The sequence below is a fragment of the Gymnoscopelus braueri genome (assembly GCF_963280865.1).
Source record: "Gymnoscopelus braueri genome assembly, chromosome: 9".
NCBI classification, from domain to species: Eukaryota; Metazoa; Chordata; class Actinopteri; order Myctophiformes; family Myctophidae; genus Gymnoscopelus; species Gymnoscopelus braueri.
The window spans coordinates 3,155,715-3,170,133 of NC_137610.1; the positions used below are offsets into that span (position 1 = coordinate 3,155,715).

The window sequence follows — 14,419 nt, forward strand, 5'->3', positions numbered from 1 at the left end:
GGATATTTACATCAGTGGTTCTCAAACTTTTTCATGTCAAGGACCATGAAAAGGTTTTTCAAAAACAGCAGATCTACTCAGATCTACAAGCTCATAGCGCAGCACTCAGTGCCGCGCTATGAGCTTGTATATCTGCATTATTTATTTTTTAATATCCATGAATTCAAGTTTCCATGGGGTGACTAATCGATAGACAAAAAATATTTTTTGGGGTGAGCTATCCCTTTAAGCCTGATTTATCAGCCAACTACAAGCATTGTGAGCGTGTAGCTCGGCTATTTTGGAACATTTGTGAAAAGTTTTGAACATTGTTTTTGCCTATAATGACATGCCTAAAACAGAGATGCCAGGTTGAAAGTGTTTTCTTTTTTTAACTGACCTCTCCTGTAGCTTCTTGATCTCCATGTCTCTCTCACTGATGAGCTCAGAGATGCTGACAAAGTAGTTGTGCTCCAGGTTGAGCAGGGTGTCGGACGCAGGCGAGTGGATCAACTCGTGGTAAACGTCTGCAAAGTCCTCGTCCCAGCTGGCCTCCTCAGGGCGAGCATGCTCCAGCGTAGTCTAGCCAGTGATGAAAAGAGAAAAGAAAAGAGCAACCTTAACAGTGGCAATTATTAACCCATCTAGACCTGAGGCTGATTCTAAAAATGCCTTTTTTCTGAAAACAATTAAGTTGCTATAATAGCTATAATCTAAGATGACACAGATGCTTTCCCAGATTGAAAGGGTTAAATGTGATATTGATTTAAAACAAATAGGTAGATGAATAATAAATGTTTTAATAAAAAAACACATGAAATTAAATAAAAAAATATATAAAATATAAATATATACCCCCCCCCAAAAAAACAACTATGACTGTGAAATAATAATTGAAATAATTTTGACAGGTCCAGAAAAGTCGTTTTGGTTCATGGCCACCATCTGGGAAGGTACTTTTCTTCCCCTAAAGATATGCGTGGAGCAGGCGCCGCGTTACCACTGTGCACACTGCATGAGCGCTGTCTTATAGAAGTGACTGTGGGAAATAAGGAACCTCATGCAACAGAGGTGTGGTGATGTGATGAGTGCAGTGCGACATCTAGTGGCTGAAAGTTGTCCCACTTGAAAATCTCGCAAAGTGTTCGCGCCACGGCCCACCCATCTGACCACGGAGGCCATCGGTTGGCTGCCGTGTTAAGTGGTCCGCATGCATTTTCAGAGCACGTCTATTCTAATGAAAAAAATCAATCGATTGTGTATCCAGTTTGGATCAATGGAAATAATGTTGTATACCTATTTATCTCTATCACAATGACGATACCATGATTATTTTTTTATATTCATGTTAGAATATCAATTAAAAACGTAGTGTTTTGTCAATTATTTGGGGGTCCACTTACAATAACGCTCACGGCCCACATGTTGAGAATCACTGATCTAATAGCACTTTCAATTTCTACCAAGAATTGTGGTTTTAAGTGGGCACAGTATGAAGGCAATGAAGCCTTAGCACACAGTACATGGTTACTGTATGAAACCAGAGCCATCGTGGGGAGTGTCGGTCGGGCGATCATCTTGGCGTGTCCTGCCAAGCGTGCCACAACTACAAGTGACAAGCAACTTATTGGCTTCCGGTGGATAGCATTAAGCCATTCAATCCGGGAACGCATCTACAAAAGCCTACTAAATCCTAACAGTTTGAAAAAACGTTGCTATATCAGTGGTGCTCAAACTTTTTCATGTCAAGGACCCCTAAAATGAATGTATTTGGCCGCAGACCCCCATCTAAAAAACATATTTTTGTTCCAGGGACCCCCCAGGAGCAAAGATTTGTGTTACAAATGTTCGCTTTAAAATATGTATATTATATACAAATATATTATATATTATATATATATATTATATACCATTTTTCAGGATAAAAAAATAAATAGCAGATCTACAAGCACATAGTGCGGCACTCTGTGCCACGCTATGAGCTTGTAGATCTGCTATTTTTGAATAGCCAAATCAATTTTTAAAAATGAAACGGATGCGTTCCCGGTTTTAATGGCTTAAAACTACAGGCCATGTCTGTTGTTCAGACGAAGCTAAACAGCAACTAAACATGTTCTCGGTCCTCAGGAAACCCCATGAGGGTCAAAGCAGCTCAGCTGTGTTTAGAGAAGCCACACAAAACAAACACCATGTGAAACTCTATTTGTGAAGGCACCAGGAATCGTCATGCCACAAACATCATGGATACTGGGACTGGAACGCGTCCACGACTATTTCTGTGTGAGTGCAATAAAATGTGAATGGTTAGCCTAAATAAAATGCCCCCTCTGCAGTGGGCCAAAAGGGGTTTATTTATATACAGTAGCACAGGCTGGGCTGGGCTTTTTATAAGTGCCCGGGCCAAGTGACAGACAGCAGAATATAAACTGGTACGCTTGGAATTAGAGGATGTACACTCAACCAGCTGTGGTGAAAAAAGTACTCACATTTTTTACTTAAGTAAAAGTATCAATACTGCAATGTAGAAATCATTATTATAGAGTGTTTGTTCAGTAACATGGGTCTCCCTGTCTCTTCAGCTCTTTAATAAACAAAGAAATACATTTTCAGGTCGGAATACAAATGTTATCCAATCAGGAGAGACAAATTTACCCCACAAAGACCAGTTGTTGTCACTTGTTTATCCGGTATGAGTTATCTCCATGATTGGATCAAATTAGTTTTGGACCTGAAAATTTGTATTTTCTGTTAACTAAAGAGCTGGAGAGACGTGGAGACCTCCCGTTAGTGAACAAACACTCTTTGACAATGATAACTATCGGAATATAGAGCTTTAAAAATAATAATAACTCTTTTAAAAAGATAGGGTAAGTGATACTTTTTGGTTAAAACATTTTTATTTATTTTTAAGTTTAAAGCTCTATTTTGTGATACAAGTGATCATTGCTATAGAGTGTTTGTTCAGTAACAGGAGTCTCCATGTCTCTCTAGCTCTTTAATAAACAGAAGATACAATTTCAGGTAGGTGACAAACTTTTAGCCAATTAGGAGAGAGTATCCATTTATCAGCTTAATTTTTTATAGTGTTTCAGTTCCAATTTTGCATGCTCATTTCTTTCATCAGTCATCACTTCCAATTGCACTTGTTTAATCTGTATCCTGACTGAGTTATCTATCCTGATTGGATAAAATTGGTATCCCGACCTGAACATGAATTTTCTGTTTAATAAGAGGGGTGCTGGCCTAGCGGTCCAGGCGCATACCACATATGCTGGTAATCCAGCTATACAGCGCGTCGTGGGTTCGACTCCCGATCCAGATGACCTTTGCTGTGTGTCACCCCGCCATCTCTCTCCCCATTTCCTGTCAGTCTACTGTCCTATCAATAAAGGTATTAAAAAATATCTTTAAAAAAAAGAGCTGGAGAGACATGGAGACTCCCGTTACTGAACAAACACTATAGCAATGAGTACTATCACAATATAGAGCTATTTAACACTTGTTTTAGCCAAAGAAAATCACTTACATGGTGAAAGCATCATTACCTCAGAGTAGGATTTGGCCCATGCGTTTGTGAGCAGGTCAATGTCAACCTCTCCTGAGGTCAGTCTCTGCAGGGCAACCTCTGCTGCCTGGTCATAATCCTGGATGCTCTCTGACTCTACGAAGCTGGACAGGGACGTCTTTAGGTCTGAGAGGAGGAGGATCAATACATGGTCATAATCCTGGATGATCTGTGTCTCTATGACAGTGGACAGGGATGTCTTTAGGTCTGAGAGAGGAGGAGGAACATCATAACACCACACATAATGTTTCACTTATCAACGGAAGCATTCATATAATGATATGAGGTCGAGTCTGCCGACCGATGCCAGAGTTTTGGGTCCAATGCCGATCAGGATCTTTGAAGAGTCCTAAGACCTAGACCGATTGTGCAACGTGTTCTAATCAACTTGAAAAAGTTAAGATAATGATGAACGTTTATATTTGACATTTCATCCGAAAAATAAATAAATAAACTGAACTTGAATGTGCCACATTGCGGCGAGTAGATCAGCTATTTTTTAATATTTTGGTTTTAAAGAAATGTGTCTAAAATGTAAAGTTTTAAGTGGTAAAAAATTGGGGCACATCGGCTCCATAACTAAAAATAACAAAAAGTCAAATATAATACTCAAAAATCTAATAAAATATACTGTATATTGTTGACATTATAGTTCATTCCACATAAGATCTTAAGTCAAATAAAAGATGCCTAGATCCTTTTCAAACTCACAATACTCAACTGAGCCATTAGCCCCCTGGGCTTAAACTATACAGTTCAAGTAATTACAAAAACCATAGGGAAAGTGTGAAAACAAAGACTTGCTCACATCTACAGCGCCCAAGAGAGAAGATATTATATTCAGATTTAAACCAAATACAGTACAGTTTGTTTCATAAAGTGAAGCCGTTTATATATATATATATATATATATATATATATATATATATATATATATATATATGCTTGTATTACTCAGTCTGAATGCCAAATGGCACATCAACTATGATGAATCTTCACATTTTAAAAGGGAAGAATGAGTGCAGAGAGATATATCACTCGATCCATTAGAGTTAACTGCAGCAATGAGCAAGGCTTTCTCAGCACTGTGCTTTTTTTGTTGTTGATAGAGCATCAATTCTAGGAGGCTTTAACACATTGACTGCCATAGGGTTTTCTAGAACAGGCTTCCCCACTGCCAGACATTTTGACCATTCTGACTCATCTTTGAGGACTCACAGAATATTGTGTGCTATGACTATGAACACATGGAATATCTCAAAACAAATCTTAGAATCTCTTCTTTCATCTGAAAAAAAAAGTGAGTTGATATCATGTTCCGTTTTTTAGCTAGAGGTAGTTGAATACAGCTTGGTCTTCACCAAAAACAGACCTTTTTGTTTAGAATCAGAGTTATGAGCGTTTTAGTAAGACACACACTTTAGAGGCATACAAATGATTTCAAAAGTGTTTGACATTTATTTTGCGCCTTCCTTGACATCAGTCATGTAAACAATACTTGTTTATAAAAAGACATTTAAAAAACTACTTTTGATAGTACATTTATCACTGTTTCCAAATTGCAAGCTTATTTCAGCTTCACATTTTTCACTGTTTTTTTTTTTTCAAAACATTTTTTTTTCCAAATAATAAATAATAATTCAAAGTTCAAAGTGCAACATCAATACATTCATCGAGAGCCTACTTCTGCAAACTTTTTGCCCACACAAGTCAAAATCTCAAGCCACACCTGTATTCATAGCAACAAATAGCAGATCTACAAGCTTTTACTGAGCTTGTAGATCAGCTTTTTTCTTCTTTTATGCCATTTATGACAATTTGTGAAAATAAATAAATAAAAATAAGGGATGCCAGGGCGTGACCCCCCAAAATAATCATATTTGAACTGGGGACCACCATTTTGTTTGACTGGTTCCACAGATAAATATTGTGAAGATCTACAAGCTAGCCCTCTCTTCTTCTTCCTCTCTGTCTCTGTCTGTCTGTCTGTCTGTCTGTCTGTCTGTCTGTCTGTCTGTCTGTCTGTCTGTCTGTCAACCTTTTCAGGCTGTGACCCCCCAATTTTTTTGTATACATTTTTTTGTATCCTGATGGCTGCTTGGTACAAAATGAATTTCCGCAAGGACAATAAAGTATATCTATCTACAAGCTCACAACGAGGCGTTGAGATCCCAACCCACAGGTTGAAGACCCACTGCTCTAGCGGTCACGTGAGACACATTCCACGCCAGGTTGTGAGAGAGAAATAAGCAACCAGGTCTATGAAAACAAGCCCAAAAAACAAAGTGATATGTACTATTTGTACCGCGTAACTTCCTAAATTGACTAATAGTCCACAAATCACATTTCAAGTCGAGTGGGGAAATAGCCGATCCACAACACACGGTTGTGAGCACGGCGATCCGAACACGGGAGAGACCAGCTGCGCGCAGCCTCACACACACACACACACACACACACACACACACACACACACACACACACACACACACACACACACACACACACACACACACACACACACACACACACACACACACACACACACACACACACACACACACGTTTTTCTTTGTTTGTTTCAAAACAACAACGATCGGCAGCTTTTCTTTTTTTTTTTCTTAAAATTTTTATCCCACGATTTTGTAACCCTATTTTTTACACCCAGTGCCAATTGTCTATGTAATCCTGGGCACTACCTTCCCTCTGCCAACCTAGGGAGGCCAGGGCCGAGCTCATGCCTCCTTCAATGCATGAGAGCCAACTGACCTTCTTGTCACCTGACAGGGGAGAGTTTCCCTGGTTGGACGTAGCGCGTGGAAGGAACACGTTATTCCAACCAGTTCCCTTCCCCTCCATCAGGCGCCCTGGCTGGCCAGGGGGAGGCAGTATAGTGACCAGGATTACTCGGCAACTCTTGTGTGCGTCTGTGCGCGCAGCCTCCCTGCAGTGAGGCGCGCACGCGTGCACACACTAGGGGTGGGACGATATATCGATATATCAATATATCGCGATACTTTCTCCCGCGATAAATAATCGATATCCTCCCGAAAAATATCGATATTTAAAAAAAAAAAAGAAAAGAATTTTTTTTTTTTTTTTTTTGTTTGTGATACGTTGTTTTTCCTACTCTGTATTTGTGTAATGATGATTTTGAACTGTTTGGTGCTATTTTATGTGTTTATGAATTGAATACAAGGACTATCGTGATATATCGTTGGTGAATTTTCATGCAATATATCGTGATATCGCAATATATCGATATTTTCAGATATCGTGATATATCGTTGGTGAAATTTCATGCAATATATCGTGATATCGCAATATATCGGCATTTTCAGATATCGTGATATATATTGTTATCGTGGGCCTAATATCGTGATACATATCGTATCGTGAGGTACCCATATCGTCCCACCCCTAGCACACACACACACACACACACACAAACACAAGCCTAACTTATTCTATAGCGATAGCGAGCGTGGGACACACACACACACACACACACACACACACAAACACAAGCCTAACTTATTCTATAGCGATAGCGAGCGTGGGACACACACACACACACACACACACACACACACACACACACACACACACACACACACACACACACACACACACACACACACACACACACACACACACACACACACACACACACACACACACACACACACACACACACACACCTCCGTGCCCAGGGACGGTGGCTCCCGGCCGGGGTCGAGCCTCCGGAGCCAGGGACCCCCGGGGGTCCCCGGTCCACCTCCGCGCCCAGCGACGGTGGCTCCCGAGGCGGGTAAGGGCGCTGGAAAAAGAACAAAGTCCTACCTTCAGTAGTCCTCTGCAACGCACCGATCGTGGCACACGGATTTATCCATATAAAAATAAACTCCATGGACGGATTCATGGCGACTGTGTCGCGTGTTGCAATGATCGCGATCGCGGTAAGTTTTTCTTTATTTGTTTCAAAACAATGATAGCGAGGCGACCACATCACTCGGCTGATGTGTTTGGGGTCATGCTCGTGCACATTACGAGCGCAAGCATGTGACGTGCACACGGATGCTTCCCCCGGGTGCTGCATGCATGCTTCCCCCGTGGGCTCCCCTCGCACTGATCACATGCAGCCGCTTGCTGCTCGGATTAAACTTTCGGTTTGATACGAGCGGATTGGCGGACCCCCTGACGTTATGCGACTTTAGTGTTTTGTAATAACATGTTTTATGTGATCACTTGACCAGATCATGAGATTTTACACCTTCTCTGTGGTCTAGATGGATGAAATTTCTTGACAATGTAGGGAAGGACTTCATCTAATGTAAGACACAAAAAAGACCACTTTGCGTAGATCTACGCGATTGGCACGCTGCGGCTTTATTTAGGTTCGCGTAGATCTACGCGATTGGCAGTCAATGTGTTAAATGCACTCTCACCATGTTCCACAAAGCAAGGGATTTTGTGCAGCAGCATCAGTCTTCCGTGAAGGTCGCTGATGCTCTCCTGAACGGGGAACTGCAGCGGCACCTTGAGGACACACTGCTGCTTCCCTGCCCGGAACTCAAACACAAAGTCCTTCTCAGCAAAGGCACTGCTGCTCACCTTGATGCCTTTGTTCTTCTTCATCATCTCAGCTGAAACAAGGAGAAGGAAGGGGACACAGTGTCACTAAGGATGTCACCATCACCATACTTTAGTTGATGATTCATTGTCATACAAAATTAATTGCCATTAAAGGGATAGTTCACAAAAAAAAATCGATGGAGACTTGAATTCATGAATATTTGTTTTGTTTTTGTCGCATTCCTAAGCCAATAAGTCGATGACCAGCGGACCGGCAGGCAGCGGTTCCGGTAGGAGACACAAAGGAGACTCTTTGTGTCTCCTACCGGAACCGCTGCCGATCATCAAATTATTGGCTTAGGAATGCGACAAAAATAAAAATAATATCCATGAATTCAAGTCTCCATGGGGTGACTAATCGAGGAGGGAAAAAAACGTTTTAACGGTAGGGTGAGGGATTTTCTTATGAAGCTTATGACAAACTATGAAGCTGATATATTGGTATACTCTCTTATGATTGGCTGAAATGGTCTCCAACCTGAAAATGTATTTTCTGTTTACTAAAGAGCTGGAGAGACATGGATACCCCTGTTACTGAACATACACTCTATAGCAATGATTACTATCACAATATAGAGCTATTTAACACTGTCACTGAACATACACTCTATAGCAATGATTACTATCACAATATAGAGCTATTTAACACCGTTACTGAACGTACACTTCATAGCAATGATGACTATCACAATATAGAGCTATTTAACACTGTTACAGAACAGAATTAAGTATATTTACATTAATGTAACGTTACATTAAGTATATTTATATTAATGTAACGTTACATAAAGTATATTTACTTTAATGTAACGTTACATGAAGTATATTTACCTTAATGAAACGTTACATTGAGTATATTTACCTTAATGTTTATCTTCTGAATGAGCCTCTTTCTTCCTGATAATAAACACAACAGGCTGAAGGCTGCGCGGCGGTGTTGCGCAGCAAAAATAGCAGATCTACAAGCTCACATCGAGTCACGGGAGCGACGCGTTGTGAGCTTGTAGATTTGCTATTTTTCGGTCAGGCACGCCCCTCCGGGAGTCAGTCAGCTGACTGTCTGTTTGCACTCTTTGGCACTTTCGCTACACTTACAGACTGGTGTAGTAGTTTATTATTAATGATAACAAATACTGGTTGTTTTCAGTGTTTTGATATGAGTTCATTCTGATTGATCTGTTTATTTTCACGTCTTCATTCATAAAACCAAATTAATTGAAAACACGCGAATCGTGTCAAACAAAACCAAGGCTGATTTGATCATGTGCTTAGTGTTCTAACGCCCTCTGCTGGCCAAAAAGGGGGAATTCAGTCTTAGAATAAGGGAACTTGATAGATTTAGTTTTTTAACAAATAGAAATAGAACATCTGTAAACGGCACATTGCTTTGCAGAATATTCCATATCATAGCTTCATTTTTATAAAATAATCTCGTAAATTATATACTAGCATTCTTCAATGATTCTTTCTAAAAGATATAACCATTTTAATTGAATACACATGGACACAGTGCTTTCTTGGGTTTTAATCCTTTTAGCATCATTTTGTATAGAACTGTACTTTCTGTGCCTTTGTTTTGCAAACTGTTAAAAAAGCACTCAAGAAATCAATCAATCAATCAATCAATCAATCAATCAATCAATCAATCAATCAATCAATCAAAAAGGATTATATATAAGATTATTATGGTGAACAAAACAGAACATTCATTGGCCTTTAAAGACACAATTGTGGACATTAGCCTATTTGTCTTTTCTGCTCCCTGCACTGCAGTAATGCGCAGTTACACAGTTTTTATCTATTGTTTTATCTATCTATTTAACAGTAATAATAATGCTAATAATACTAATAATTAATAATAATACTAATAATAACAACTTTATTTAAAAACATAAATCATTATGTGAAAAATAGAAAGAATGTATAGCACTGAAACTTATTTGATACGGTTGGAGAGTAGCCTACATTCCACAGGGACTTACCCCCCAGGTTCAGCTTGGTCCTGGGGTGGAGACCACCAGGAGGTTGGGGTCCCCGGACCTGAGGGAGCGGGTCGGGACATGAGGATGGATGAGGTCCGAGGGCTCAGAGAGGAGCCAGCCAGGTTATGGCACATGGAGTCCTTTGTAGGTGGAGAGCTGTGTTAATTTTGACAGCAAATACTCATTTAGCTTTAGTCATAGTCTTTTGAATAACATTCCATTTAGTTTTAGTCATATTTTAGCCATTAGATTTTTTTTAGTTTTTAGGCTAGTTTTAGTTGACAAAATGTTATAAGATTTTATAGTCGACTAGATCTTCAGTTGATTTAGTCGACTAAAAATGCATTTTGGTGGGCTGTGATGGCGTAGCAATGCCTGATTTATACTTAGCTGTGTGCCGAAAATAGCAGATCTACAAGCTCACAACTCGTCCGCGTTGTGAGCTTGTAGATCGGCTGTTGTCGGAGCACAACGCAAGCATAAAATGACTTGTCTTTTAGTTCGACTGGATCTCTTCTCCACTAGTCCCTACCTAACATTTTCCTCTAGTTTTTGACAAAATTGTCAAAAGTTTTAGTCATCATCATAGCTCAGTTTTTTTTATTTTGTATTCATTTTTCGTAAAGGTAGTCAACGATCTTTTTCTTTAATAGTTTTAGTCGACGAAATTAACACTGGCGGTTTCGGCATGGTTTCGGGTTTCAAGCAGTGTTTGTGTGGCCACATGTGGAGGAGGTCAATGCATGTATACGGGAGAAGGAAAAAAAAACGAGTGGTCGAGCCTACACTTCATGTACACTCGCTCCATGCGGACTCGGAGAGCCCGCTCGGCTCCTCCACTCGACTCCACTCGCCTCCTCCAGCCAAAATGAGAGATATGTCTTCGGTGGGCAGTCCTATCACCTCCGGGATCATGGTGAGGGTCAACACGTGCTTGGTGCTTGGCCTCCAAATGAACAATTGGGCCCAAACTATTTCCGGGTCAAGCTGGAGTGACCGAGTGGGAGTGAGTGGCCGAGATTTTGGGTATTGGAATTCAGCTTTTGAGTCTTTTGGGGTGAATTACTCCTTTAACAGCCAGTGGAGGAGGTGGAGGACTGGTGTGATATGGTCTCTGGAGCGGGCACTGTGCTTATATGTGTTTTCTATTCGGGTTTGATTTGCTTTTAACCTGTTTGATTTATTTTAGCCCCATTCCCCCTCCCTCTCCCTCAAAAGGTATTTCCTATTTTGCCAGGTCACAATTGATATGAGTTCATTCTGATTGATCTGTTTATTTTCACGTCTTCATTCATAAAACCAAATTAATTGAAAACACGCGAATCGTGTCAAACAAAACCAAGGCTGATTTGATCATGTGCTTAGTGTTCTAACGCCCTCTGCTGGCCAAAAAGGGGGAATTCAGTCTTAGAATAAGGGAACTTGATAGATTTAGTTTTTTAACAAATAGAAATAGAACATCTGTAAACGGCACATTGCTTTGCAGAATATTCCATATCATAGCTTCATTTTTATAAAATAATCTCGTAAATTATATACTAGCATTCTTCAATGATTCTTTCTAAAAGATATAACCATTTTAATTGAATACACATGGACACAGTGCTTTCTTGGGTTTTAATCCTTTTAGCATCATTTTGTATAGAACTGTACTTTCTGTGCCTTTGTTTTGCAAACTGTTAAAAAAGCACTCAAGAAATCAATCAATCAATCAATCAATCAATCAATCAATCAATCAATCAATCAATCAATCAAAAAGGATTATATATAAGATTATTATGGTGAACAAAACAGAACATTCATTGGCCTTTAAAGACACAATTGTGGACATTAGCCTATTTGTCTTTTCTGCTCCCTGCACTGCAGTAATGCGCAGTTACACAGTTTTTATCTATTGTTTTATCTATCTATTTAACAGTAATAATAATGCTAATAATACTAATAATTAATAATAATACTAATAATAACAACTTTATTTAAAAACATAAATCATTATGTGAAAAATAGAAAGAATGTATAGCACTGAAACTTATTTGATACGGTTGGAGAGTAGCCTACATTCCACAGGGACTTACCCCCCAGGTTCAGCTTGGTCCTGGGGTGGAGACCACCAGGAGGTTGGGGTCCCCGGACCTGAGGGAGCGGGTCGGGACATGAGGATGGATGAGGTCCGAGGGCTCAGAGAGGAGCCAGCCAGGTTATGGCACATGGAGTCCTTTGTAGGTGGAGAGCTGTGTTAATTTTGACAGCAAATACTCATTTAGCTTTAGTCATAGTCTTTTGAATAACATTCCATTTAGTTTTAGTCATATTTTAGCCATTAGATTTTTTTTAGTTTTTAGGCTAGTTTTAGTTGACAAAATGTTATAAGATTTTATAGTCGACTAGATCTTCAGTTGATTTAGTCGACTAAAAATGCATTTTGGTGGGCTGTGATGGCGTAGCAATGCCTGATTTATACTTAGCTGTGTGCCGAAAATAGCAGATCTACAAGCTCACAACTCGTCCGCGTTGTGAGCTTGTAGATCGGCTGTTGTCGGAGCACAACGCAAGCATAAAATGACTTGTCTTTTAGTTCGACTGGATCTCTTCTCCACTAGTCCCTACCTAACATTTTCCTCTAGTTTTTGACAAAATTGTCAAAAGTTTTAGTCATCATCATAGCTCAGTTTTTTTTATTTTGTATTCATTTTTCGTAAAGGTAGTCAACGATCTTTTTCTTTAATAGTTTTAGTCGACGAAATTAACACTGGCGGTTTCGGCATGGTTTCGGGTTTCAAGCAGTGTTTGTGTGGCCACATGTGGAGGAGGTCAATGCATGTATACGGGAGAAGGAAAAAAAAACGAGTGGTCGAGCCTACACTTCATGTACACTCGCTCCATGCGGACTCGGAGAGCCCGCTCGGCTCCTCCACTCGACTCCACTCGCCTCCTCCAGCCAAAATGAGAGATATGTCTTCGGTGGGCAGTCCTATCACCTCCGGGATCATGGTGAGGGTCAACACGTGCTTGGTGCTTGGCCTCCAAATGAACAATTGGGCCCAAACTATTTCCGGGTCAAGCTGGAGTGACCGAGTGGGAGTGAGTGGCCGAGATTTGGGGTATTGGAATTCAGCTTTTGAGTCTTTTGGGGTGAATTACTCCTTTAACAGCCAGTGGAGGAGGTGGAGGACTGGTGTGATATGGTCTCTGGAGCGGGCACTGTGCTTATATGTGTTTTCTATTCGGGTTTGATTTGCTTTTAACCTGTTTGATTTATTTTAGCCCCATTCCCCCTCCCTCTCCCTCAAAAGGTATTTCCTATTTTGCCAGGTCACAATTGTAAATAAAAATCTGTTCTTCATTTGTCTTGCCTGGCTGAATAATAACAAAGTTAAATGTGTTGCAAGTGTTTGATTAACACTGCAAGATCAAAGACAACAAGATCAACAAAGATATTTTGACCCCAGTACGACCACAAGAATATTTCACTTTAAATTGGTCATAGAATTCAATGACAGTCGGATCGGCCTGCCCTGAAACCTTGCCCAAATATGGTGTCATACAGGTGACTGACGTCACAGACTGACCACATGAAGGCCAAGAACCACATGAAGCCACGCCCTTATTGTCTCCGCCAGGCCGAAAGGCAGGTCGAGAGAGTATGTTTTGACCCCTGTCCGTCCGTCCGTGTGTCCGTGTGTCCGTCTGTCCGTGTGTCCGTGTGTCCGTCCGTCCTTCTGTCTGCGAGCAGCTAATCTCATCACTGTTTGCCCGGTCACTGTGAAACTGCACACACACACTCCCTGGATGCCACAGTAGAACCTCTGCCCCACATTCTTCAGATCAGCCTGTCATAGCGCCACCATGAGGCTGACTTTTGCTAAACACATTTTTGAATATTACTTCTACAGATTTGGTCCAAACAACACGCGAATCGGTACACAGTATCTCTATAGTCATGTGATCAACACGGATCTGTCCGATTTTCCATATTCCATCCAGATTGGCTAAGATTGCCTTCCAAAGTTTGCAGGATTGGTTTGTTTTGAACAGAATGCCTCAAATCATGAACGCAGCATGCGATTTCCGTGAAATTTTCCACGTAGATTCCCACTTAGCCCAGGAAGAAATGCCACTTGAAAACGTTCATATCAGCCTCATGGTGGCGCTATAACAGGCCGATTCACGTTTTTACCTATAACTGCACCGATCTGCGTGAAACTTTGCACGCACACTCCCTAGAGGCCAAGGAAAACACATTTTTCACATCTGCCTT

At 40.6% G+C, this 14,419-nt stretch overlaps 1 protein-coding gene across 2 annotated transcripts in view; it reads right to left on the bottom strand.

The window, feature by feature from the left end:
* Positions 1-9,102, bottom strand: part of ferry3 (FERRY endosomal RAB5 effector complex subunit 3) — a 30,915-nt gene extending 21,813 nt beyond the window's left edge. The window contains exons 1-4 of one of the 2 annotated variants that reach the window (XM_080437574.1): positions 9,042-9,102; positions 7,993-8,190; positions 3,525-3,670; positions 380-561 (exon numbers count right to left, since the gene is read on the bottom strand). In XM_080437574.1, coding sequence (XP_080293700.1) covers positions 380-561; positions 3,525-3,670; positions 7,993-8,185 — 521 coding nt within the window. In that variant the 5' untranslated portion in view covers positions 8,186-8,190; positions 9,042-9,102. Of the gene's footprint in view, positions 1-379; positions 562-3,524; positions 3,671-7,992; positions 8,191-8,917; positions 8,955-9,041 lie in introns of those variants that run through there. The other variant, XM_080437575.1, reaches the window with a different exon arrangement.
* Between the last annotated feature and the right edge of the window lie 5,317 nt (positions 9,103-14,419).